The sequence below is a fragment of the Hyla sarda genome, chromosome 10, assembly GCF_029499605.1.
Source record: "Hyla sarda isolate aHylSar1 chromosome 10, aHylSar1.hap1, whole genome shotgun sequence".
In the NCBI taxonomy this organism is placed as follows: domain Eukaryota; kingdom Metazoa; phylum Chordata; class Amphibia; order Anura; family Hylidae; genus Hyla; species Hyla sarda.
Window position 1 is genome coordinate 132,977,750 of NC_079198.1, and position 27,857 is coordinate 133,005,606.

Genomic DNA, 27,857 nt, shown 5'->3' on the forward strand with positions numbered 1-27,857 from the left:
CTACTTCTCCTTGTGAGCTGTAATGAATATGAGAGACTTATAATCAACAAGGTCACTCACAGCCGTTCTCTTCTTAACCTTACAGCCGTCTATAACAAATCCTTCTCCAACTAGAGCTTTCCTGGCCAAATCCTCATCATATGTGAGATAATGGAGCCTGTCTTTCCCGACTGTGTAATATGTTGTATCTAAACACCCAATTATTATGAGGTGTCCTCCAGGTTTCAGCAGCTTGGAGAACTTCCTCAGATATCTTATATAATCATCTTGGTCTTTGCAGATAACATCTAGGAGCCAAGCGCTGATGATACAATCTGCTGGTGGTAAGACTATCGGATCCGTCATATTTTCTTTCTCAAAGTCACATTTCATAACATGTTGAACGGCCGATCTAACTTTTCCTTCTGTTTCCTGTAATTGGTCACTAAAAAGATAAAAAATATGGACAGTCCACATCAGTTAGAGCAGCATAAAAGCTTAGAAGTTAATTTGTTTGTTTTTCTAGTACTATTAGAAAATTTGAAGGCTGCTGAACATGATTTTTTAACCATACTATGTAACTGAAAATAGTTGATGCTAACAAAGCTGGAGAAGGCTATAAGAAGATAACAAAATGTTTTCAGATGTCAATATCCTCTGTTCGGTATGTAATTAAGAAATGGCAGTCATCAGGAACAGTGGTGTCAGCACCAGCAGGGTTAACAGGTGCTGACAAGGTGTTGTTGCAAGGTTGCTGGGTTACGCCCTGCTGTCTGAGTAGCTAGCTACTGATTGACCACATGTGCATCTCCCTATATTACCAGGCATCAGTCTCTGGAAAGCGGTCGGTCATTACCTGAGTAGCTAGCAATCCCTATTTTCTTGTATACCCGGCAACTTGACTATTGAACTTTTACCTGATGCCTTGTCTCGAAGTTTCAGCACTTCTCAGCCTATAGACTCTAATCCTGAGACTATTCTTCCAGAAGGTGCGGTTATCTCTGCAGTATCTGCCGATTTAACATCGGAAATTTTGAGTAATCAAGGTTTGGTTCCTCCAGAGACTCTTAGAGGCAAAATCTTTGTACCTAGTCAGTTTCGCCTCCGTATAATCGAGAAATCTCATTGTTCGCCGTTAGCAGGTCATCCTGGTATCCATGGTACAAGGAGATTGCTTCAAAAGAGATTTTGGTGGTCAACCCTGAACAGGGATGTGAAAGCTTTTGTTTCTTCTTGTGATGTGTGTGCCCGAGCTAAGACTCCTCGGGTTCGTCCTGCAGGGGAGCTGTGTCCATTATCTATTCCTAAGAGACCCTGGACTCATATTTCTATGGCTTTTATGACAGATCTGCCACCATCTGATGGAAAAACTGTTTTATGGGTGGTGGTGGATAGGTTTAGCAAACAGTGCCATCTTATTCCTTTGAAAAATCTTCCATCAGCTAAGATTCTTGCTGACTTATTTATAAGGCATGTTGTTAGGTACCATGGATTACCAGAAAATATTGTATCAGATCGAGGAGTACAGTTTGTTTCAAATTTTTAGCAAGCTTTTTGTAAAAAATTAGGTGTTCAGTTATCTTTTTCCTCCGCTTTTCATCCGCAATCTAACGGTCAAACTGAAAGGTTGAATCAAAGTGTGGAACAATACTTGAGATGTTATGTGGCAGACAGGCAGAATGAATGGGTGTCCTTTCTGTCTCTAGCTGAGTTTGCCTTGAGTAATCAAGAACATTCTTCTACCGGTATGTCACCATTCTTTTGTGATTATGGATTTAATCCACGTTTTTTTTCCTGTACCTATACTGATAGTGGTAAACCTGAGGTCAACACCACTATGAGTAAACTGTGCACAGTTTGGGCTCAGGTTCAGAAGAACCTGAAAAACGCCCAAGTACCACAAAAGAAATCGGCCGCCAAGAGACGTACTTGTGGCATAAAATTTAAAGTTGGGAATATAGTGGGGTTATGTAAGAAAAAACTTTGTCTCAAGGCTCCGTCTAAGAAACTGGTTCATTGGACCTTATTGCTAATTGAAGTTATTAATCCTGTGAGTTACAGATTAAAATTACCATATTCTTTTAAGATTTATAATGTGTTCCATTGCTCCTTGTTAAAACGTTATGTTCCTACTCAGTCTCCAGTCCTGAGTCCGCCTCCTCCGGTTGAGGTTGACGGAGAGATTGAGTATGAGGTTGCTAGAATACTAGAGAGCAGAAGGGTACAGAATTCTGTCCAGTACTTAGTTCATTGGAAAGGTTATGGTCCAGAGGAGAGATTGTGGGTTCCGGCCTCTTTTGTCCATGCGGTCACTTTAATTAAGAAATTCCACGATTCTCACCCGGACAAACCTAGACCCAGTTTTAAGGGTCTGGTGGCCCCTCTTAAAAGGGGGGGTACTGTCAGCACCAGCAGGGTTAACAGGTGCTGACAAGGTGTTGTTGCAAGGTTGCCGGGTTACATCCTGTTGTCTGAGTGGCTAGCTACTGATTGACCACATGTGCATCTCCCTATATTACCAGGCATCAGTCTCTGGGAAGATGCCTGTGAAACCAGTCATTACCCAAATAACTATCAATCCCTATTTTCTTGTATACCCGGCAACTTAACTTTTGGCTTCTTATCTGACTTCTCTTTGGTTATAGCGATTCGGCACCTCTTCCCACTCCTGGCTTGACTCGGTTTGACTGACATCGACTTTATGTGTGTATGTTTAGTTTGTCTTTGTTAGTTGCTTGTTTCCCTGTTGCTCCTGACAACTGACAGGTTTGTATTTTATTGTGTTGACATTTGACTCCCCTCACTTATTTAGAAAGGGATTGTCGGCCAGTTGCCGGCCTATCATTTAGGATAGGCGGACAAGTAGGCAGGGACAGGGGCGTGGGTGAGCTTAGCGAGCACTCCTTCCCTGCCCATACGTGACAAGTGGAAGTTAAAGCAAGATCTGGAAGACCAAGAAAAATATCAGACAGAACAGCTTGCAGGATTGTGAGAAAAACAATTCAAAACCCACGTTTGACTGCACAATCCCTCCAGAGAGATCTGGCAGACACTTGAGTTGTGTTACACTATTCCACTATAAAGAGATACTTGTACAAATATGGTCTTCATGGAAGAGACATCAGAAGAAAACCTCTTCTACGTCCTCACCACAAAAATCAGCATTTGAACTTTGCAAATTAACATATTGACAAGCCTGATGCATTTTGGAAACATGTTCTCTGGACTGATGAGGTTAAAATTTTACTTTTTGGCCAGAATGAGCAAAGCTACGTTTGGAGAAGAAGGGGAGCAGAATTTAATGAAAAGAACCTCTGTCCAACTGTCAAGCATGGGGGTGGATCAATCATGCTTTGGGGTTGTATTGCAGCCAGTGGCACAGGGAACATCTCATGAGTAGAAGGAAAAATTGATTCAATAAAATTTCTGCAAATTTTGGATGCTAACTTGATGTCATCTGTGAAAAAGCTGAAGTTAAATAGAGGATGGCTTCTACAAATGGATAATAATCCTGAACACACCTCGAAATCCACGGGGGATTACACCAAGAGGCGTAAACTGAAGGTTTTGCCATGGCCTTCCCAATCTCCTGACCTCAACATAATTGAAAATCTATGGATAGACCTTAAAAGAGTGACAGACAGCCCCTAAATCTCAAAGAACTGGAAGACTTTTGTAAGGAAGAATGGGCAAAGATACCTCAAACAAGAATTGAAAGACTGTTGGCTGGCTACAAAAAGCATTTACAAGCTGTGATACTTGCCAAAGGGGGCAGTACAAGAAATTAACTCTGCAGGGTGCCCAAACTTTTGCAGACGTCATTTTTTTGTTTTCTGTTATTTTGAAAGTGTAAATGATGGAAATAAAATCGAACTTTTGTTGACATACAAGAATGTCTAATCTGAATTTTTTTGCCTTTGCAGAGATTTTTCCATCTTTCCTTGGCTTCTTTGTGCACATTAATATTTTTTTTTTTTACCTGGGGTGCCCAAACTTTTGAACCCCACTGTGTATATATATATATATATATATATATATATATATATATATATATATATATATAAATATATATACAGTATATGCAATCCAATGATTGCATATAAAAGTCCCCTAATAAAAAATATAAAAGTCCCTTAATAAGAAAAAAAAATAAAAAATCCCACTTATTTTCTCATTTTACACAAACAGAAAAAACAAAACACCAAAAATACAAATTTTTATTCACATCATATGTTGGATTTTTTTAATTATAAAAAGCGATCAAAAAGTCACACCAAAACAAAAAGTATACCAGTAAAAAGGACAGATCACAGTGCAAAAAATGAGCCCTCTCCCCTGTATACAGAAAAATCTAAAAGTTGCAGAGGTCAGAAAATAACAATTTTATGCATACCAATTTCTAAAAAAAAGTTAGCATTTTTTTAAAATAGCACAATAAAAGAGAAGCTATATAAATTGTGCATTGTTTTAATCGCATTGACCTACTGTTACGCCTAGCGCTCCGGGTCCCCGCTCCTCCCCGGAGCGCTCACGGCGTCTCTCTCCCCGCAGCGCCCCGGTCGGTCCCGCTGACCGGGAGCGCTGCACTGTCATGGCCGTCGGGGATGCGATTCGCACAGCGGGACGCGCCCGCTCGCGAATCGCATCCCAGGTCACTTACCCGTCCCGGTCCTCTGCTGTCATGTGCTGGCGCGCGCGGCTCCGCTCTCTAGGGCGCGCGCGCGCCAGCTCTCTGAGACTTAAAGGGCCAGTGCACCAATGATTGGTGCCTGGCCCAATTAGCTTAATTGGCTTCCACCTGCTCCCAGACTATATCTGCTCACCGCCCCTGCACTCCCTTGCCGGATCTTGTTGCCTTGTGCCAGTGAAAGCGTTTAGTGTGTCCAAAGCCTGTGTTACCTGAACTTCTGCTATCCATCCTGACTACGAACCTTGCCACCTGCCCCCGACCTTCTGCTACGTCTGACCTTGCCTCTGCCTAGTCCTTCTGTCCCACGCCTTCTCAGCAGTCAGCGAGGTTGAGCCGTTGCTAGTGGATACGACCTGGTTGCTACTGCCGCAGCAAGACCATCCCGCTTTGCGGCGGGCTCTGGTGAAAACCAGTAGCCTCTTAGAACCGGTCCACTAGCACGGTCCACGCCAATCCCTCGCTGACACAGCGGATCCACAACCCGTCAGCCGAATCGTGACAGTAGATCCGGCCATGGATCCCGCTGAGGTGCCGCTGCCAAGTCTCGCTGACCTTCCCACGGTGGTCGCTCAGCAATCGCAGCAGATTGCCCAACAAGGACAGCAGCTGTCGCAGTTGACCGCCATGTTACAGCAACTTCTGCCTCTGCTACAGCAGCAACCATCTCCTCCGCCAGCTCCTGCACCTCCTCCGCAGCGAGTGGCCGCTCCTAGCCTCCGCTTGTCCCTGCCGGACAAATTTGATGGGGACTCTAAACTCTGCCGTGGATTTTTGTCTCAGTGTTCCCTGCATATGGAGATGTTGTCGGACTTGTTTCCTACAGAACGGTCTAAGGTGGCGTTCGTAGTAAGCCTTCTTTCAGGAAAGGCCTTGTCTTGGGCCACACCGCTCTGGGACCGCAATGATCCTGCCACAGCCACAGTCCAGTCCTTCTTCGCTGAAGTCCGGAGTGTCTTCGAGGAGCCAGCCCGAGCTTCTTCTGCCGAGACTGCCCTGTTGAACCTGGTCCAGGGTAATTCTTCAGTGGGCGAGTACGCCATCCAATTTCGTACTCTTGCTTCCGAGTTATCATGGAATAACGAGGCTCTCTGCGCGACCTTTAAAAAAGGCCTATCCAGTCGCATCAAGGATGTGCTGGCCGCACGAGAGATTCCTGCCAACCTCCAAGAACTCATCCATTTGGCTACCCGCATTGACATGCGTTTTTCTGAGCGACACCAAGAGCTCCGCCAGGAAAAAGACTTAGATCTCTGGGCACCTCTCCCACAGTATCCGTTGCAATCTACGCCTGGGCCTCCCGCCGAGGAGGCCATGCAAGTGGATCGGTCTCGCCTGACCCAGGAAGAGAGGAATCGCCGTAGGGAAGAAAATCTCTGTCTTTACTGTGCCAGTACCGAGCATTTCTTGGTGGATTGCCCTATCCGTCCTCCACGTCTGGGAAACGCACGCACGCACCCAGCTCACGTGGGTGTGGCGTCTCTTGGTTCAAAGTCTGCTTCTCCACGTCTCACGGTGCCCATGCGGATTTCTCCTTCAGCCAACTCCTCCCTCTCAGCCGTGGCCTGCTTGGACTCTGGTGCCTCTGGGAATTTTATTTTGGAGTCGTTTGTGAATAAATTCAGCATCCCGGTGACCCGTCTCGTCAAGCCGCTCTACATTTCCGCGGTCAACGGAGTCAGATTGGATTGCACCGTGCGTTACCGCACAGAACCCCTCCTGATGTCTATTGGACCCCACCACGAAAGGATTGAGTTATTCGTCCTCCCCGACTGTACCTCTGAGGTCCTCCTCGGTCTGCCATGGCTCCGGCTTCATTCTCCCACCCTTGATTGGACCACCGGGGAGATCAAGAACTGGGACTCTGCCTGCCATAGGAAGTGCCTCTCCCCCCCTCCCAGTCCCGTCGGGCAAGCCTCAGTGCCTCCTCATGGCCCCCGTCCTGGTGTCACACTGCCCCGTGCCGGGCTTCGCCCTCTGCCCTCCCTCCCCATTCCCACTCCTGCTGTGCTGCCTGCCGTTGAGGAAACCCTCCATTCTTTCCCGGTGTCCTCATCCCAGGGGAGGCAGTTATCGGACAAAAAAAAGGGGAGACCTAAGGGGGGGGGTACTGTTACGCCTAGCGCTCCGGGTCCCCGCTCCTCCCCGGAGCGCTCACGGCGTCTCTCTCCCCGCAGCGCCCCGGTCGGTCCCGCTGACCGGGAGCGCTGCACTGTCATGGCCGTCGGGGATGCGATTCGCACAGCGGGACGCGCCCGCTCGCGAATCGCATCCCAGGTCACTTACCCGTCCCGGTCCCCTGCTGTCATGTGCTGGCGCACGCGGCTCCGCTCTCTAGGGCGCGCGCGCGCCAGCTCTCTGAGACTTAAAGGGCCAGTGCACCAATGATTGGTGCCTGGCCCAATTAGCTTAATTGGCTTCCACCTGCTCCCAGACTATATCTGCTCACCGCCCCTGCACTCCCTTGCCGGATCTTGTTGCCTTGTGCCAGTGAAAGCGTTTAGTGTGTCCAAAGCCTGTGTTACCTGAACTTCTGCTATCCATCCAGACTGCCGCCTGCCCCCGACCTTCTGCTACGTCTGACCTTGCCTCTGCCTAGTCCTTCTGTCCCACGCCTTCTCAGCAGTCAGCGAGGTTGAGCCGTTGCTAGTGGATACGACCTGGTTGCTACTGCCGCAGCAAGACCATCCCGCTTTGCGGCGGGCTCTGGTGAAAACCAGTAGCCTCTTAGAACCGGTCCACTAACACGGTCCACGCCAATCCCTCGCTGACACAGCGGATCCACAACCCGTCAGCCGAATCGTGACACCTACAGAATAAAAATAATGTAGTATTGTTTTCATAAAGTGCTCTGTGTAAAAACCAAACTCCAAAAAGAAAGCAAAATTGCAGTTTTCTTATAAATTTCCGCCCACAAATAAAAAAAATTTGATTGGACTGTACATGTTATGGGAAAATAAGTGATGTCATTACAAAGTTCAATTTTTCACGCAAAAAACAATTCATCATATGGTCTTTAGGTGAAAAAAATAGGAGTTACGGATTTTAAAAGGGTAGGAGGAAACAATGAAAGTTCAAAATAAAAAAATTGCTGTGTCCTTTAAGGTGTTAAGCTCAAAAATGGCTTCTTCTATAGTGTGATGACAGAAGAAGACATTTTTGGGTGAAATTTTGGATGAAGGAGGCTTACTCTGCTCTACAACTTTATAATCTCGTGATTATTTTTGCTGTAGTCTTGTGCACTGGCATATATAGAGGTGTAATTTACATCTCCCATTAGCCTCCACTGTTTATTCCGTTTTATCTGAGCTGTCCAGGCATGCTGAGAGTTGTAGTTTTGCAACAGCTGGAGACACACTGTTCGGAAAACCCTCAGAGGTAAGTTAGAGCAGTGTTACCTATGCTGTGGCTCATTAGCTTTTGCAAAACTACTACTCCCAGCATTCCCCGACAGCTGCAGGCTTTGTAACTGTTGCAGTTTTGCCAACCTCAGCAAGACTACAAGTCCCAGCATATTATAAATGCTGTAGACTCTCCAGCTGTTGCAAAACTAGTATTCCCAGCATTCCCTGACAGCAGCAGGTTCTGTCTACAGCTCCCATCATGCCCTTTCGTGCAAAACATCAAGCTCCACATGTCCTGATAGACCTAGGCTTCTCTAGCTTGGTGTTTTTCATACAGTGTGCCTCTTGCTGTTTTAAAGCTACAACTTAAGCTTCCCGGGCATGCTGAGAGTTGTAGTTTTGCAACAGTTGGAGGCACACTGTGTTGGAAACACTGCTCTACCTGTTTCAAAACCACAACTCTTAGCATGCCCTTATAGCTTGTCAGGCCATGATGGGAGTTGTAGTTTTTGAAAAAGGTTCGGGAACAGCAACTAGGGCCCCATATAAACATTATAAAGAAGGGACTTTCTGAGTAAGTTAGGTAGCAACCAACATACAGTTCTCCCCCCCCCCCCCCCTCATACAGCGAACTAAGAACACATCTACCCCCCTCACCATCCACATGCACAATATCCTCTAGGCTTATTCACACCAAAATAAAGGGACATAAAGTATTCCTGGTTGTTGATAGATGCCTGACACAGTGAGACATAGGAAGACGCCATGGCTTTATCCTTGCGTGGCACAACACATATAAGGAACATTCCAAAAATGGGCTGCCTATGGAAGACTCCTGGCTGTTAGTTGGGGGTAAAGTTTTTAAATTTTTTTTATTTTTATTTTTTCATTTTGCAATTTACAAAAAAAAGGGGAGAAAAAAAAATCCTCCTATTTAACTTTCCTTATTATACATAAACTAAAACCCTTATCCACCCCCCCCCCCCCCCACACGCTCTCCATCCCCAGTCCTACATAAATAACTCGTTTTGAGGGCAGGAAGTTAGGAGGACCGATAATAACCAAATAACATTCAGTTCCCCCTCCCCTGTAACTTCCACTTGTGTAAATATATGTCTAGTTGTTTATTTTAATAACTTATCTTCCAATGACTCCCATTCAACTCCTTCACTCTTATTCCACCTTTCCTCCTAACTCCATGCCCCCTCTCAAACCATAATACACAAACAACGGGAGAAAAAAAAAAAAAATAACTCTATCTCTCCTACAATGTTACCTTCTATCTTCCTCATAATATTGTACCAGTCAACGCAATTAGGACTCCTAGGGGAAATCCAATCAACAGACGAGCATAGAATAGCATTCTTAAACATTTTAATTTTTCCTTTTATCTGGCTTTTATGCCCGAGTCATCACCCAGAACAGCCAGCAGGGGGAAAACTCCATACATATACCAGTTAACTCCTCGATTCTACAATATATTTCTCGACATTACTTAACTATCTCGCGACAACTCCATAATACTTGTAATGGACCTGCCTTCTCTATGTTACATCTATTACAATTATTTCCTTTTCTTATACCTATCCTTTCTAAAAAAAAAAAATAGGATGTGTAATAAAGGCTATGCAAAATATTTAATTGTGTTAATCTGTAATTCAAGTTTGGAGATACCAAATTAATATTTTTTCGTACACTGCCCCAGTTTATTGATTCACTAGAGCCAATCTCCTCCTGTCATTGTTGAAAGCTCTTGAGGAATAATTTATTTTTAGACATGCCTACCAAGACTCTATTTTCCCCAAAATCTCAGGGTAAACTGAATGTATGTAACCTTCTTTGTCAATAAACTCAAGAAACACTTTTTTAAAACCAATGTGTTCCAACCATCCACCCTCCTTCAGATTCAATTTGTCTTTCAATTCTATCCAAATCTTGAATTTGCCTCTCTTCCATACATCTTTTATCTTAACATGCCTCGTATTTCTAAGTAGGCTTATCTCTCCCAATTCTCTCACTTCGGGTATATTTAAGTTATCCAGCAAAGGTGCCTCTTCCAGTATTCCTTTTATATCCATCTCTATCCTAAACACCCTCCATGTTTTAACCAAACTTTTAATCATCAACATCTTCCTCCATTCACCTTCTTACTTCCCCGATTCCAACAACTGGAAAATATCTATAAAGGTCACACCACTGGCAGATAACAAAAACTCAAAAAAGGCAAATTCTTTCCAATTAGTCAAAAAATGTATTTGTCCTGCCAAGAAGTACTTATATATATATATATATCCGGAAAGTCTATCCCACCATTCTCCTTCGTTTGGAAAAAAATATTCTAGTTTGATTCTCATTCTCTTTCTACCCCAGATTAATGAATTAAAAATTTAAATAATTTTTTTTTTTAAACAGCTTCATCTCGCACCAAATTGGTGCAGACCCAAATACATACAAAATCTTTGGGATCAAGACTAATTTAATTAATACAATGTTTTCCGCTTGTGATAAGTTCAAATCATTCCATATATTTGCCTTCTTTTCTATATCCTTTATTAGTTTTAAAGTGCTTAACTGATGATATTTTCCTATCTCATTTTATATATATATATATATATATATATATATATATATATATATATATATATATATATATATATCACAAAATATAAAAAAATTTCACCATCATTTATTACCCTTAACCAATATGTCTGCCCTATATTACCATCTCCAACTGTTTTCGACCAATTTATTGCCAGTCCAGAAAATCAGCCATAATTATTTATTATCTCCATCACTCATGGCAAGGATTTTTTTGGATCCTAAAGAAACATCAGAATATCATCTGAATACATTGTAATTTTGTCCCCTCCAAATCCTTCTATTAATTCAATTTTTCTAATACTACTCGCCAATGGTCTAAAACCATCGTAAATAAAGGTGGGAGAGGGGACACCCCTGCCTGATGCCCCTAGCCAACCCAAATCCCTTCGAGCTCATACCATCTGGGAACTCCAACCCTCACCTAGCTGTATATTCGTGAGTACTCTAAGAATATTATGTTTTCTAATTCTTCCAGGTATAAACCCACATTGATCCTTATTTATTAATTCTGATATGATTATCTGTATTCTATTGGCTAGAGCTTTTGCTACAATTTTAATATCTGTATTCAACAGTGATATAGGTCCATATGACTTTATTTCCTCCTTTTTTTCTGGTTTTAACAATATTATTATATTGGCCTCACTCGTTGATTTTGGCAATGCACCATTTTTGAGAGAACTATTTATAAGTCTAACCAAAGCTGGGATAAGAATCACACTGTACCTTTTATAAATTTCAAAGGGGAACCCATCTCCTCCTGGAGACGTGTTCCCCTCAATAGTTCACAATGCTTTGTATAATTCGTTCACCGTCAGTGGGGCAGTGACTAAATTTTGACTCTGTTTTGTATAATGCCTCAAAATATGTATTGAATTCTTGAATTATATTATCTGGGTTATTCTGTATCACCCCATCCCTTTCTTTAATGGCATGAATACTTCTATTCCCTTTTTGATTATTAATTAGGGCTACACGTTTTTTATTAGGCTTTTCTATTTCCATGAATCTCTGTTGACCTTTAAAATGAGCTTTTCTTCTACTTTTCTCATTTAAATAAATTCCTAATTTTTCCTGTTTATCTTCCCATTCTTTTTTATTGCCCTTTGATCCATCTATTATACATTTTTCCTTTGCTTCTTTTACTATATCCATTAATTTTTATTCACTCTTATTAAACTCTTTTTTCTTGTTTCCAATTGCATTTATTAGTCCCCCCCCATAAAATTGCTTTTCCTGTTTCCCACACAATCTGGTACGAGGCTGTTTCCCAATTCCTATAAAAAAAATTCAGTTAACTGCTGTTTTATTGCTTCATTATCCAAAAATTCTAACCAATATGCATTAAAGGGGTAGTCCAGTGGTGAAAAACTTATCCCCTATCCTAAGGATAGGGGATAAGTTTGAGATCGCGGGGGGTCCGACTGCTGGGGCCCCCTGCGATCTCTCTGTACGGGGGCCAGGCTCTCCGGCCAGATAGCGGGTGTCGATCTCTGCACGAAGCGGCGGCCGACACGCCCCCTCAATGCATGTCTATGGCAGAGCCGGAGATTGCCGAAGGCAGCGCTTCGGCTCTGCCATAGAGTTGTATTGAGGGGGCGTGTCGGCCGCAGCTTCGTGCGGAGGTCAACACGCCCCCTTCCCGCGGGCTGCCGGGGCTCCGTACAGGAGATCACAGGGGGCCCCAGCGGTCGGACCCCCCCCGCGATCTGAAACTTATCCCCTATCCTTAGGATAGGGGATAAGTTGTTCACCACTGGGTTCACCACTGGACTACTCCTTTAATTCTACATGTCCTTGCTAAATTTCCCACTCCCGTGTCAATTTTAATACTTAACGGGGAGTGGTCCGAAATACAGCGAGTGCAATAATTAATCTTTCTCATCTTTATACTCCGCAATTTATTGCTCAGACACAAATCTATGCGAGACATCGTTTTACTGGTTTTATTCCAACATGAATATATACTTTTTCCCTGGATTGCGGGCTCTCCATGTATCTATTAGTCCTGCTTCATCGTAAAGCTTCTTCATGGGGGTTTGTCCGTAGTAGTGTTGAGCGGCATAGGCCATATTCGAATTCTCGATATTTCGTGAATATATGGACGAATATTTGTCATATTTGCTAAATTCGCATATTCGTAATATTCGCGTTTTATTTTCGCAAATGCGAAAATTCACGTATGCGAAAATTAGCATATGCAAAAATTAGCATATACAAAAATTAGCATAAGCATATGCGAAAATTCGCACGCCAGTCTCACACAGTAGTATTAGAGCCTTCTTTACACCACACAAGCTGGAAGCAGAGAGGGGTGATCACTGTGATGTGTACTGTGAAAAAAAAAGAAAAAAAAGAATATTCGTAATTACGACTATATAGTGCTATATATTCGCGCATATTCTCGAATTCACGAATATGAGATATTCGCGAATAAAATTCGCATTGCGAATATTCGCGAGAAACACTAGTCCGTAGTTCTTTCTTACCTTTCCCAATCTTAATCTATCTACATCTTCATTCATCACACAATTTATGTCCCCTTGAATGAATAGCCGACTTTCTATCTTCCCTTGCCAAAACCTAATTACATTTTTAAGAATACCGGATGTGTACGCGGCGGAGGTATATATACAAATGCCAAAGTGCATATTAATTTCTCCAATTTCCCATATAGTATTACAAATCTTCCTTCTGTGTCAATTCATTTATCATATAACTCCCATTTAACTTTTTTGTGTATCTTAACTGTAACCCCTCTAGAACATGGGGTGAAAAAAGAGTGATAATAATGTGAAAAATAATTATTTTTAATTCACTGTGATGTTTCCTTAATTAAAGGAGTACTCTGCCCCAGACATCTTATCCCCTATCCAAAGGATAGGGGATAAGATGTCAGATCGCTGTGGTCCCGCTGCTGGGGAGGCCCGGGATCCCCGGTGCGGCACCCCGCTATCATTACAGCACAGAGCGAGTTCGCTCTGTGTGTAATGATGGGCGATACAGGGGACGGAGCAGCGTGACGTCATGGCTCTGCCCCTCGTGACATCACGGCCTGTCCCCTTAATGCAAGTCTATGACAGGGGGCTGCCACGCCCCCTCCCATAGACATGTATTGAGGGGGCGTGCCGTGATGTCATGAGGGGCGGAGCCGTGACGTAAAGATGCTCCGTCCCCTGTATTGCCCGTCATTACGCACAGAGCGAACTCACTCTGTGCAGTAATGATAGCGGGGTGCCGCAGCGTGGATCCCGGGCCTCCCCAGCAGCGGGACCGCGGCAATCTGACATCTTATCCCCTATCTTTTGGATAGTGGATAAGATGTCTAGGGGCGGAGTACCCCTTTAAGTGTATTTCCAGTAAACAAATTATCCCAGGTAATAGTTTTTGTTTAATATCTCCTATAGCTATTCTTTTGTGCTTATCCCCCAAACCACTTACATTCCCTTGCAGTATGCTCATACACATCCAATCTTCCCAATACAGTCATTAATTCTTCCAAATGGAGAGGAAGAGGACAAGAGACAGAGAAGGAGAAAAGAAAAAAACTGTTTCTGTCCGCAGGACTTCCCCTTACCACCCACATCCCCCCCTGTCAGGAACCGGACTGGAAGCGGGTAGTGGATCCTCTGCGTCAGTGAGGCGATGGCGTGGGCCGTACCAGGGGACCGTTTCTAAGAAGTTACTGGTTTTCACCAGAGCCCGCCGCAAGGTGGGATGGACTTGCTGCGGCGGTAACTCCCGGGTCGTATCCCCCGATAGCAACTCAACCTCACTAACAGCTGAGATAGGCGTAGTATACAAGGAAAAGGTGAAGGCAAGGTCGGACGTAGCAAGAGGTTAAGGCAGGCGGCAAAGGTTCGTAGTCAGGGGCAACGGCAAGGGTCTGGATACACAGGCTTGGGAACACACAGAATGCTTTCTCAGGGCACTAGGCATCAAGATCCGGCAAGGACAGGAAGGGGAGGTGGGCTTTTATAATGTGGGAAGTGATTGGTACTGATTGGGCCAGGCACCAATTAATGGTGCACTGGCCCTTTAAATTCCAGAGAGCCGGCCCTAGAGAGCGGGGCCGTGCGTGCCGGGACAGGACAGCAGTAGGACGGGGCAAGTGAGAAAATTGAGATGTGACCCGCGGGCGGGCGCATCCCGCTACGCGGATGGCATCCAAGCCGGTGATAACAGAGCAGAGCTCCCGGTCAGCGGGTCTGACCGGGGCGCTGCACACTGAAGAACGCCGCGAGCGCTCTGGGGAGGAGCAGGGACCCGGAGCGCTCGGCGTAACACCCCCTATGCCCCCATTTGACCTGTCCCAAAACCTGACAAGTTCCTATCCTAACATGTACCCCCCTCCCCTCATATCCCCATGCCAATTTTACATTAATATTTCTACCCTCCCAATACCTTTATTTATCCATTTTCTACACCTTGACTGTCCACCCAATTTACAACTTCCTCCGGATTTTGTAAAAACAAAGTATTTTCCTTGTATACAACCCACATCCTTGCTGGAAATATAAGGGAGAATCTAATTCTATTAAATTGCATTCTTTTTTTAACTTCCTTAAAGGCCATTTTTTTTGTGTGTTTCAAATGAATAATCAAGAAATGCCATTATTTTGTTATTATTATACATGACATTATTCTTCTCCCTCAGTGCTCATAATATCTTTTCTCTATCTCCTTCATTTGATAATTTTATCAATAGTGTTCTAGGTTTACTACCCAGTGGGAGCGAACGTGTCTGGACCCTGTGAGCTCTCTCAATACTCAATGTGGGAGATATTTTCCCCTCTCCACATTCCTCAAGTATCCATCTTTGCATAAAGCCCACTGGGTCCTTCCCCTCCGGGAAGCCCAACAATATTAGATTCCCTCTCCCAGATCTATCCTCCATTTCTATTATTTTCTGTGTTAGAAATGTTTTCTCATTCTGACTTTTCTCTACCATTTTTTTCAATATTTGCACTTCCTCCTGTAAATCTGTCACTCTTTCTTCCATTTCTTTACATGTTTCCCTAAGTTTTCCCATATCATCCCTTATTAATGTTACTTCTGACCCTATACTTCCTATCTGATCAGCTAATCCCTCAAAATATATATTACATTTCCCTATCGCCTCCAATATCACTTTCATTGTCACTGTTGGGCCCTCTTCTTCCTCCTCCATCATATTCTCCCTTACATTTTTCTTTCCCTGCTTGTTTCTCTAAGTTAATGTTGGTGATGCCATATATTTATCCATCTTCCCCATGTTCTTATTTTCTTTTAACGGGCTTGTAGATTTCCTTTTTGGGGACATTTTAATTCTATCACTAACCACAAGTTACAAAAAATGTACTTAATACAACCCACCACAATCTCAACACACACACCCCAGTCCAGAATATTACCACATTAAATCACAAATTAGCGAGCTGTCCTTTATATTCCAGTTCAGGTTCAACGCATGTACTTAAATGAAAATTTAAGACGGAATGGATTTTTTCAAGCGGGTCAAAAATTATCCCTTTTTTTTAGGAGTAACTACAGGTTGTAAGTCTAGCAAGTAAAGAAGATGCCATGGATTTTTTCAAGCGTGCCAAATATTATCCTTTTTATTGTGGTTGATGGATTGTGTACGTGTAGGCCTTGCTGGAAGTAAGGTGATGGTGGATTGGTGTTACTAGTAGTAGCCAGCGTATAGCAGACGGTGGGAGGTTATCTCTAGCCAGCAGAAAGCAGGAATTGGTAGAATAGGTATATTTCTACCCAGGTTTTGTGATACGTGAGGTGCTGACGTAGAGGCCTAATTCCAAAATTTGGACCCTGCCTTTACCTAGCATTCTCTCCGCAGAGACAGCACCGTGCCTTCTTCTTTTCTCAAGCCTTCCGATCCAGCACCAGTGTCACCGTCACCTGCTCCTGAGCTGCTCAGACCAGAAGTCCCGCTGACATCCTTCTATTTAAACTTCTCTTCATCATCCCCACCACTCGTCTCAGTTAGCACTTCTGATGTGTCATCGTGGCATCCTCATTCCCCCACACCACATCTACAATGATGCCATCCAGAATCGTTACCACAACTACAAACAGTCCCACTAGTGCTAGGCTCAGCCCCTGTAGCCCCTTCCCCCAACTCGGCAACATGCTCCAAAGGCTAACCATGACCCAACTCCTCCTTATGGCTAGTGCTAACCTTCTGCATAGCAGTAGGCGGGAAGCAAAGACAGAGATGAGCAAACAGACTCTCTAGGACGGACAATTCCTTTACCAGACATGTTTTTTTAAGGATCTCATTTTATCTTTTTTGGGTGATTTTTCACCAACCTACTTGTCAACTTTAAGTTTTAATGCTTTGAACTGCATTTATCTTACAACAAGGTGCGTATAAGGCAAGTTTAATAGAAAACAAAATTTAAAAAATGTAGTCGCTTTAGAAGCCTGAAATGTTTGGAATGCACAGGCTTTTTAGCATAATGCTTGTTTGCGTGTACACAACTAGAAAGACATAAGGTGTGTTTGCGGGAAAATATGAAATTCAACAAAACTGTTGTTAATAGGCCAGATACAGTGGTCCCTCAACATACGATGGTAATTCATTCCAAACGACCCATCGTTTGTCGAATCTATCGAATGTTGAGGGATCCGTGCAATGTAAAGTATAGGAAGCTGTACTCACCTGTCCCCCGCCGCTCCGGACCAGGTCCTCACCACTCCCGATGCTGTCCCAGGGGCTCCCGATGCTGTCCCGCTGCTCCGGTGTCTTCTTCGCGATCCTCCTGCTTCTTCCGCATCTTCTGCAGGGTCCGGGCCACGCTTTCTGGTGACGTTATTACGCTGCTGCGCCGGCACGGCGTGCGTAGTGACGTAATAACAATGCCGGAATGCGAGGCCCGGACCCTGGAGAAGATGCGGAAGACGCCGGAGGATCACAAAGTGGACCCGGAGCAGCGGGAATAGGTAAGCGAACCTGCCCGGGATGCTTAAACTGCTATCCGAAAGCAGCTTAAGCATTTTGCGCTGTCGGATAGCAGTTAATGCGATGGCCCCGACATATAAAAGCACCGTATGTCGATGCTGACATCGACATGCGATGGCCTCTGAGAGGCCATCGTATGTCGATTTTGTCATATGTCGGGGCCATCGCAGGTCGGGGGGTTACTGTACGTGTCAGAGGAACACAATTTAGCATGACAGCACAATGAGTACTGAAGGTGTTTGCAGAACAATATGAAATGCAACAGACCTGTATTAACACTTCATGCTATATACGTGTAACTAATCAACACACTTTTTGAGTGGCCAAAATGACAGCATAATGAGTACTGAAGGTGTTTATGAAAATCTATTATATTCACTACTGACTTCACAGGCCCTATAGGCATATATAAGTACCACTTGAATATGCTTTGTGGGTTGCACAGATAATTGCACCTTACTGGCTATTGTAGCTTGTTCAGGAACACTATTAGAGTCACAAATTACTACTGTCTTCATAGGCCCTATAGGCATATATTGTCAATGCACCTCACTGTAGCTGGTTCAGGAACACTATTCAATTCAGGTATATGCCGGCATGAGCCTTGAAAAAGGTTTTGGATTTTTGATAGCAACAGATGAGCCCTTCAGAGGCTTTGATTAGGTTGTCCCCTTATATGCTGTGTTGGTGTATAGGAGCCCCTATAGGATTTTTGTGTGGGTATTGAACGCTCTTCAAACACACAGACCTCTTTATGCTGACCTCTTTTTCTAATCTGTATCTCTATCTTTATAACCACTGACTTCCCCTATGTCTGCCTCTCTTCCTCTCTGTTCCTGCTCGCTGCACAACTTTCCAGCGCTGTGGGCGATGTCACTGACCTTTTAACTGTGTCCCCAGTTGTGTCCTATTGGCCTTTGTGCTGATTGACAAATGAAAGCAGCCAATCACATGGTAGACCAGGGTTATCATGTGATCTACTGCTTTCCCTACTTCATCTCACCGACCCTGCCCGTCCTGCTCCTTCCGTTCCCCCAAAAAACATGCTTTCACATTTTTTTTGTGCTATTTACAGGCTTGCGCGAGCCGAACTGGTAAAAGTTGGGGAATTCACTTCGCTCATCTATATCCAAGATCATTTTTCATATCTCTTGTGCAGTATCAACATCATCAGTGATTTTACACTAATATTGAGCCAAATACTTCACCTTTTATCTTCTTTCTCTAAATGAAGTTTTGTCGCATGTCCCCAATTAAATGCTCCTGTCCGTGTGTCCAGCCATCTCTTCAGCTCCATGATGCATCTGTCACTGACCTTCAGGACTATGATGTGTCTGAAAAACTCACAGGCCGAATACAGATGATGAACCAGGGAACCAGAGCTGAGGTCTATCAGGACATCTCCTTTGATGTGACCTACAGAAGAAAAAAAATAATCATACTGAAATATCTAATAAATGTTCTGCAATATAAAAATAAAATATCTCTTTATTGATACATATGACCTGCCGGTAATGGCCGACATCCGCGATCGTGTGGATGTCTGCCGTTAACCCCTCAGATGCTATAATACAGATTACGGCATCTTCGGGAGCGCAGCTACATTTTATGCTGATCTGATCACTCGCGGCACGGCTGCGGGGATCAGATCAGCTAACATGGCAGACGGAGGTCCCCTCACCTGCCTCCACTGCCTTCCCTGCTTCTTCTGCTCTGATCTGAGATCGAGCAGACCAGAGCAGAAGATAGCTGATAACACTGATCAGTGCTATGGCCTATGCATAGCACTGAAGATTATTAGCAATCAACTGATTTCTATAAATAGTCCACTATGGGGAATATTAAAGTGTAAAAAAGAGAAGGAAAAAAATTGTAAAAATTCCCTCCCCCAATAAAAATGTTAAATGTCCCTTTTTTCCCATTTTACCCCCCAAAAGTAAAAAAAATAAAAATAATAATAAACATATTTGGTATCGCTATGTGCGTAAATGTCAGAAGTATTAAAATATAATGTTAATGATCCCATATGGGGTGAACGTTAAAAAAAAGAAAAGTCAAAAATTGCTTTTTTTGCCACATTTTATAAAAAAAATTTTTAATGAAAAATGTATAAAAGATTTACATGCACAAATATAGTACCAATAAAAAGTCCAGATCAAAGTGCAAAAAAATGAGCCCTCATACCGCCGCTTATACAGAAAGATGAAAAAGTTATGGGTCGTCAAAATAGAGGGATTTTTATCGTACTAATTTGGTTAAAAAGTTTTTTTTAAGCGCAATAGTAATACAAAAGTATGGATTCATGGATATCATTTTAATTGCAATGACCCACAGAATAAAGTACAAATGTCATTTTTACCATAAATTGTACAGAATGAAAACAAAACCTTCCAAAATTAGCAAAATTGTGGTTTTCTTTTTAATTTCCCCACACAATTAGTATTTTTTTGGTTGCGCCATACATTTTAAGGTTAAATGAGAGATGTCATTACAAAGGACAACTGATCGGGCAAAAAACAAGCCCCATACTAGTCTGTGGATGAAAATATAAAAGAGTTATGATTTTTAGAAGGCGAGGAGGAAAAAAACAAAAATGCAAAAAAAAATTTGGCCTGGCGCTTAACCCCTTAAGGACCAGGCCATTTTACACCTTAGGACCAGAGCGTTTTTTGAACATCTGACCACTGTCACTTTAAACATTAATAACTCTGGAATGCTTTTAGTTATCATTCTGATTCCGAGATTGTTTTTTTCAGATATTCCAAATAATTTTATTATTCATATATAAAATATGTCTACTTTATGTTTACATCATAAAATTGACAAGTTTTTACTTTTGGAAGACACCAGACGGCTTCAAAGTTCAGCAGCAATTTTCCAATTTTTCACAAAATTTTCAAACTCACTATTTTTCAGGGACCAGTTCAGGTTTGAAGTGAATTTAAAGGGTCTTCATATTAGACATACCCCATAAAAGACCCCATTATAAAAACTGCACCCCCCAAACTATTCAAAATGACATTCAGTCAGCGTTTTAACCCTTTAGGTGTTTCAAAGGAATAGCGGCAAAGTGAAGGTGAAAATTCACAATCTTCATTTTTTACACTTGCATGTTCTTGTAGACCCAATTTTTGAATTTTTACAAGGGATAAAAGGAGAAAATGTATACTTGTATTTGTAGCCCAATTTCTCTCGAGTAAGCACATACCTCATATGTCTATGTAAATTGTTCGGCGGGCGCAGTAGAGGGCTCAGAAGCAAAGGAGCTACAAGGGGATTTTGGAGAGTACATTTTTCTGAAATGGTTTTTGGGGGGCATGTTGCATTTAGGAAGCCCCTATGGTGCCAGAACAGCAAAAAAAAAAACACATGGCATGCCATTTTGTAAACTAGACCTCTTGAGGAACGTAACAAGGAATTAATTGAGCCTTAATACCCAACAGGTGTTTCACGACTTTTGCATATGTAAAAAAAAAAAAAAAAAGTCACTAAAATGTGTGTTTCCACCCAAATTTCACATTTTTGCAAGGGTTAATAGCAGAAAATACCCCCCAAATTTGTATCCCCATTTCTTCTGAGTATGGAAATACCCCATGTGTGCACGTCAAGTGCCCTGCGGTCGAACTACAATGCTCAGAAGAGGAGGAGCGCTATTGAGCTTTTGAAGAGTGAATTTGTTTGGAATGGTAGTCAGGGGCCATGTGTGTTTACAAAGCCCCCCGTGGTGCCAGAACAGTGGGCCCCCCACATGTGACCCCATTTTGGAAACTACACCCCTCACAGAATTTAATAAGGGGTGCAGTGAGTATTTACACCCCACTGGCATTTGACAGATCTTTGGAACAGTGGGCTGAGCAAATGAAAAATTTAATTTTTCATTTTCACAGACCACTGTTCCAAAAATCTCAGACACCTGTGGGCCGTAAATGCTCACTGCACCCCTTATTACATTACGTGAGTTTCCAAAATGAGGTCACATGTTGGGGAGTTCATTGTTCTGGCACTATGGGGGCTTTGTAAACACACGTGGCCTTCAATTCCGGACACATTTTCTCTTCAAAATCCCAATGGCGCTCCTTCTGTTCTGAGCATTGTAGTTCGCCCGTCCAGCACTTTACATCCACATTTGGGTATTTTCTTACTCAGAAGAAATGGGGTTACAAATTTTGGGGGGCTTTTTTCCTATTTTCCCTTGTGAAAATGAAAAAATTAGGGTAACACCAGCATTTTATTGAAAATTTTTTTTTTTCATTTTCCCACCCAACTTTAAAGAAAATTTGTCAAACACCTGTGGGGTGTTAATGCTTACTATACCCCTTGTTACATTCCGTGAGGGGTGTAGTTTCCAAAATGGGGTCACATGTTGATATTTATTTTTTTGCGTTTATGTCAGAACCGCTGTAAAATTAGCCACCCCTGTGCAAATCACCAATTTAGGCTTCAAATGTACATAGTGCGCTCTCATTCCTGAGCCTTGTTGTCCACAGAGCATTTTACGCCCACATATGGGGTATTTCCGTACTCAGGAGAAATTGTGTTACAAATTTTGGGGGTCTTTTTTTCCTTTTACCTCTTGTGAAAATAAAAAGTAAAGGGCAACACCAGCATGTTAGTGTAAACATTTTTTTTTTAACAGGCTGGTGTAGATCCCGACTTTTCCTTTTCATAAGGGGTAAAAGGAGAAAAAGCCCACCAAAATTTGTAGTGTAATTTCTCCCGAGTACGGAGATACCCCATATGTGGCCCTAAACTGTTTCCTTGAAATATGACAGGGCTCCGAAGTGAGAGGATGTGCATTTGAGGATTAAATTAGGGATTGCCTAGGGGTGGACATAGGGGTATTCTACGCCAGTGATTCCCAAACAGGGTGCCTCCAGCTGTTGCTAAACTCCCAGCATGCCTGGACAGTCAGTGGCTGTCCAGAAATGCTGGGAGTTGTTGTTTTGCAACAGCTGGAGGCTCCGTTTTGGAAACACTGCTGTAAAATAAGTTTTACATTTTTATTGGGGGGGGGACAGTGTAAGGGGGTGTATATGTAGTGTTTTACCCTTTATTTTGTGTTAGTGTAGTGTAGTGTTTTTAGGGTACATTTACACTAGCGGAGGTTTACAGTGAGTTCCCTGCTAGGAGTTTGTGCTGAGGCGAAAAATTTGCCGCAGCTCATACTTGAAGCAGAAAACTTACTGTAAGCCTGCCCGTGTGAATGTACCCTGTACATTCACATGGGGGGCAAACCTCGAGCTGTTTCAAAACTACAACTCCCAGCATGTACTGACAGACCGTGCATGCTGGGAGTTGTACTTTTGCAACAGCTGGAGGCACACTGGTTGGAAAACCTTCAGTTAGGTTCTGTTATCTAACTCAATATTTTCCAACCAGTGTGCCTCCAGCTGTTGCAAAACTACAACTTCCAGCATGTACTGATCACCGAAGGGCATGCTGGGAGATGTAGTTATGCAACAGCTGGAGGGATCGCAACTACAACTCCCAGCATGCTGGGATTTGCAGTTTTGCAACATCTGGAGAGCTACAGTATAGAGACCACTGCAAACTGTGGCCCTCCAGATGCTGCAATACTACAAATCTCAGTATGCCCGGACAGCAAACAGTTTTGTGGGCATGCTAGGAGTTGTAGTTTTGCAAGATCTGGAGGGCTATAGTTCAGACACTACCATATAGTGGTCTCAAACTATAGCCCTCCAGCTGTTGCAAAACTACAACTCCCAGCATGCCCAAACAGCTGTCTGGGCATGCTGGGAGTTGTAGTTTTGCAACATCTGGAGTGCTACAGTATAGAGACCACTATATAGTGGTCTCGGACTGCAGCCCTCCAGATGTTGCTAGGCAACTTACCGGCTTCCGTCGGACAAAGGGAGCTTGCTGCATGACATCGCCGCCCGCCGATCTCCGACACCGATCGTCGCCAGCAGCCTCCGCAGATCGGTAAGTGGACTCCGGTGCCGGTCCCCGTCGTTTCCCCATTCTGCCCCGCCTATTGTGGGTGGGCAGAACGGGGAAAACGAAAGTTAACCCCCCCGCCCCCGATCTGCTATTGGTGGTCGCGTCTAGACCACCAATAGCAGGGATAGGAGGGGTGGCACCCCTGCCACCTCCCTCCTATCTCTTCAGGGGGGTCGTGGGTTTCACGGACACCTGCGATCCCCCTTCTATTCCGGGTCACCGGGTCACCATAGACCCGTAATGACCCGGAATTGCGCAAATCACAAGTGTGAATTCACTTGCGATTTGCGCCGATCGCTGACATGGGGGGGTCTGATGACCCCCCTGGGCATTTGCGCGGGGTGCCTGCTGATAGATATCAGCAGTCACCCTGGTCCGGTCCCCGCCCGGAGCGCGGCGCGCGGTACAGGTACGCCCTTGGTCCTTAAGTATCAGGGAGCAAAGCGTACCTGTACGCCCTTGGTCCTTAAGGGGTTAAAAGGGTACTCCGCTGCTCAGCATTTGGAACAAACTGTTCTGAGCACTGGAGCCCACTCATGATATCATTCCCCCCCCCCTCAATGCCTCTTCCCATAGACTTGCATAGTTGGTTATACAATGAGGGTTTAATAGGCAGAATTAAATAAATAAATAAATAAATAAATAATAATAATAATAATAACCCAATCCCAAAATGTTCTATAGAACTTGTGTTTTAAAGTTTTAATTACTTAAATGGGCACTGTCAGAATCCAAATTCTTATATATGTATCTTGACAAAATATTAAAGAGGTACTCCTGTGAACTAAACCCATAGCTCATCCTTTCCCTCTCATCAAGCTATGTATTTGTCTAAATATCATTAATTAGCTATATAGAGCAGTTTTCCTCTTTTAGCTTTTCAGCTCCTACAAGGAGTGTGAGAAAAATGTAATCTTCAGATCCTGTCTGTCTCCTCAGTGAGAGCATACCCCTCCCTTCAAGACAACATCACATGATTCTGTCTGGTCTAGAGATCTGGCTGTACAGCCACACCTCACCTCCCCCTTCTCTCCTTCCCCTCCCCCTCCTCTCCCAGTGTGCTGTGAGAGAAGTTCAGTGAAGATTCCCTGTTTCCTCAGCTCTGCTTGTTTTCTACTGACTGCTGTCCTTCAGAGCACAGCATGATTTATTGCTGGGGGAAAGGATTGTCTGAAAGAGAAGTCATTTAGCGTGTGAGGCTGACTGTTTACAACACAGCATGCAAACAGATAGTGAAAGCAATTGGCAGAAAGACATTACACAGAGCTGCACAGACTTCTGGGAGTTGTAGTCTGTGCTTCATACAAGGAAAAAAAAAGTATTTAGAAGACACTAGGGGCCAAAGGAGCTGCCAAAATCCCATAGATAACTACAGGGGACACAGAACAGGTCTGGAAATTTGCACCAAAAGCGGTACAATTTTTTGCACTGAATTTCACATCTCCCCCCCCGCCCATTTCCCATCCCCCCGTCACATTCTACCCCCTCCTTGTCACATTCTCCCCTCTCCTTGTCACATTCTTCCCCCCTTGTCACATTCCCCCCCTTGTCACATTCCCCCCCCTGTCACATCCCCCCTGTCACATTCCCCCCCTTGTCACATTCCCCCCCGTCACATTCCCCCCCCTGTCACATTCCCCCCTCTGTCACATCCCCCCCTTGTCACATTCCCCCCCTGTCACATTCCCTCCTTGTCACATTCTCCCCCTTCATGTTACATTCCCCCCCTGTCACATTCCCCCCCTGTCACATTCCCCCCTGTCACATTCCCCCCTCTGTCACATCCCCCCCTTGTCACATTCCCCCCCTGTCACATTCCCTCCTTGTCACATTCTCCCCCTTCATGTTACATTCCCCCCCTGTCACATTCCCCCCCTGTCACATTCCCCCCTGTCACATTCCCCCCTCTGTCACATCCCCCCCTTGTCACATTCCCCCCAGTCACATTACCCCCCTGTCACATTCCCCCCCTTGTCACATTCTCCCCCCACCCCATCTTGTCACATTCTTGTCCTGCAGCAGCATACACTAGGTTTGCCGGGCAGATTTCAAACCTAGTATATTTGCTGCAGAACAAGTCCTTTCCCCTTCAGCCAATCACAGGCTTTACACCACTGCGGCCTGTGGTTGGCTGAAAAGTGAAAGGTCCTGTAAGATGAATAGTGAAGAGAGCAGGGACCAGAGCGCACGGAGGGGAACGACATCTTCAGGGACCAGGATTAGGTGAGCAAAAGTTTTTTTTATTTTACTACTTTTTCCTTTTACACTTAGCTCAGTGTTTTTCTAACAGGGTGCCTCCAGCTGTTGTGAAACTACTACTCCCAGCATGCCCGGACAGCCTTTGGCTGTTCGGGCATGCTGAGAGTTGTAGTTTTGCAACAGCTGGAGGCCCCCTGGTAGGGAAACACTGACTTTTAGTATTTTTCTTTACCTGCTCTGGCCGGCCCCCGCAACAGGAGCTGACCAGAGCAGATAATCGCATGTTTTCCCGGGGGCCGCATCGCTATATTGCACTGCTTTTGCGATATATAGTGCAGCCCGGCCGGGAACTCTGCAATTCTACCCCGAGCGTGACTCGGGGTTACCGATCCTGGCAGGGAAAATTAACCCAGAGTCACGCTCGGGATTACCGCTCAGGAGGTTAACCTTTTTCATATACTTCATATATTTTTTTCTCATTTTTATAGTAATTCTGACTTATTAAAAGCCCACTAGGGGTCCCCATACCATCCAGGACATAATTTTGTCTGACTGCAGAATCATTGTTTGCCCAGATGAAGCACAGAATCGGACAAAGTCCAGGAAGTGAGGGGGGAGATGGGCTAGCACTCCTCTGTCCTATCAGACTCCTGTCTGAAAATGGAAAGGATGGGGGGCCTGCAGTGATTGGATGCACATGCTTTCTTACAATATTTCTCAATTGCATATACAGTGTAGAATAACTTCTGATTCTTATGGGACAGACCAGTATATTACAATTAAACTGATCTTGTCAGATCTCCATGGTGGATGCCGTTAAGTGGTAATAAAAGGTTGGCAACACAAAGCAGGCACATTGGGGATAAGTACTGTAAGGATATACTGTATCTTTCTAAGAGTATATATTCCAAAATACTTGTACATTCAAAAAATATATTTCATTTCACATTATGCATCAATTTAAACCTATTTATCCTAATGGGAAAACCCATTGAACTTCTAGCAATGTTAAAAGAGACCAAGAGGCACTGGGACAAACTTGTAAACCAAAAATTCCCGTTACAGAACCGATGAAGGGTAGGGTGAAATGTAGCATAAACACTGCGTATTTGATGCACATGAGTATTTGACACGCCTGCATATTTCAGTGCTAGCAAAGTATATGGGTGTTTATTATTATTCCCATAGAAAATCGTTGGTGCGTCAAATACACAGTGTTTACACTATATGTGACCCTACCCTCAAAAGTTATAACAATCTCAGGTTTCCCAGAGTTCTGGTAATTATAGAAGGTAAAACAATGACTTCACTAAACCTCATAACTTGACATCTCTCATCATATTCAAAGACCAAGACTTTGTTTTGCTCTCTATACTTGAGAAGATATCCGGACCATGTGGTCGCCCCTTCTAATCTGCAACACCCCAAAAAAGTCTATCTGCTTGTAATAATTTGTTTATGGACTTTTAAAACTAATTAACTATAGAAAATTTAAGACACGTACCCTCTGTAAAGGTTTTTGTAAGATTTTCAATGGGAAAAATCAATGAATCCTCTGCAAAAACCATTTCAGGTTTATCCGAAAAATAATGGTCCAAGTGTTGTCTGGAATCATAACCGTGTACATGATAGATCTTATTGGTGCTGGGATCCATCGTCTAATCTATCACAGAAAGGTGACTATCTCTACACCGGAGCCCAGATTTATATCATGTCACAAAGCCGAAGGAAGAATTACTGATCAGGTCATGAGATATTATATTCATGAGTCAGTCATGGGAAAATGTGTGAGAAAGATTCATGTGTTGAATTAAACAAACTAGTGTTTATATATTAATACATTTAAAGGAAAACTGTCAGTCCGTGAGCCCACACTAAACCTAATAAACTGGGTTATAGTCTGGGTCAACAGGTGTCCAACGAGGGGTCCCTTACTTTTTTTTGTCAACAGGACGCCGAGATATCTTGGCGGCCAGTTGACAAAAATAAGTAAGTGACCACTCGTTTGAATCCTGTTCACCCACACTATAACCCAGTCTCTTGGGTTTAGTGTGGGTGAACAGGCTGACAGTTTTTCTCTAAATATTATCCAACATAGCAATAGCCTAGCATGTCTTATAGTGTA

The 27,857-nt window shown here is 43.7% G+C and overlaps 1 protein-coding gene across 1 annotated transcript; it reads right to left on the bottom strand.

Annotated features, from left to right (window-relative positions):
* LOC130294413 (nicotinamide N-methyltransferase-like) lies at positions 1 to 27,387 on the bottom strand. Its single transcript, XM_056544145.1, has 3 exons — positions 27,237 to 27,387; positions 18,781 to 18,988; positions 1 to 424 (listed from the first exon to the last, which is right to left on the bottom strand). Exons 1-3 carry the CDS (start codon positions 27,385 to 27,387, stop codon positions 1 to 3), a joined length of 783 nt encoding a protein of 260 aa, XP_056400120.1.
* Positions 27,388 to 27,857: the final 470 nt, after the last annotated feature.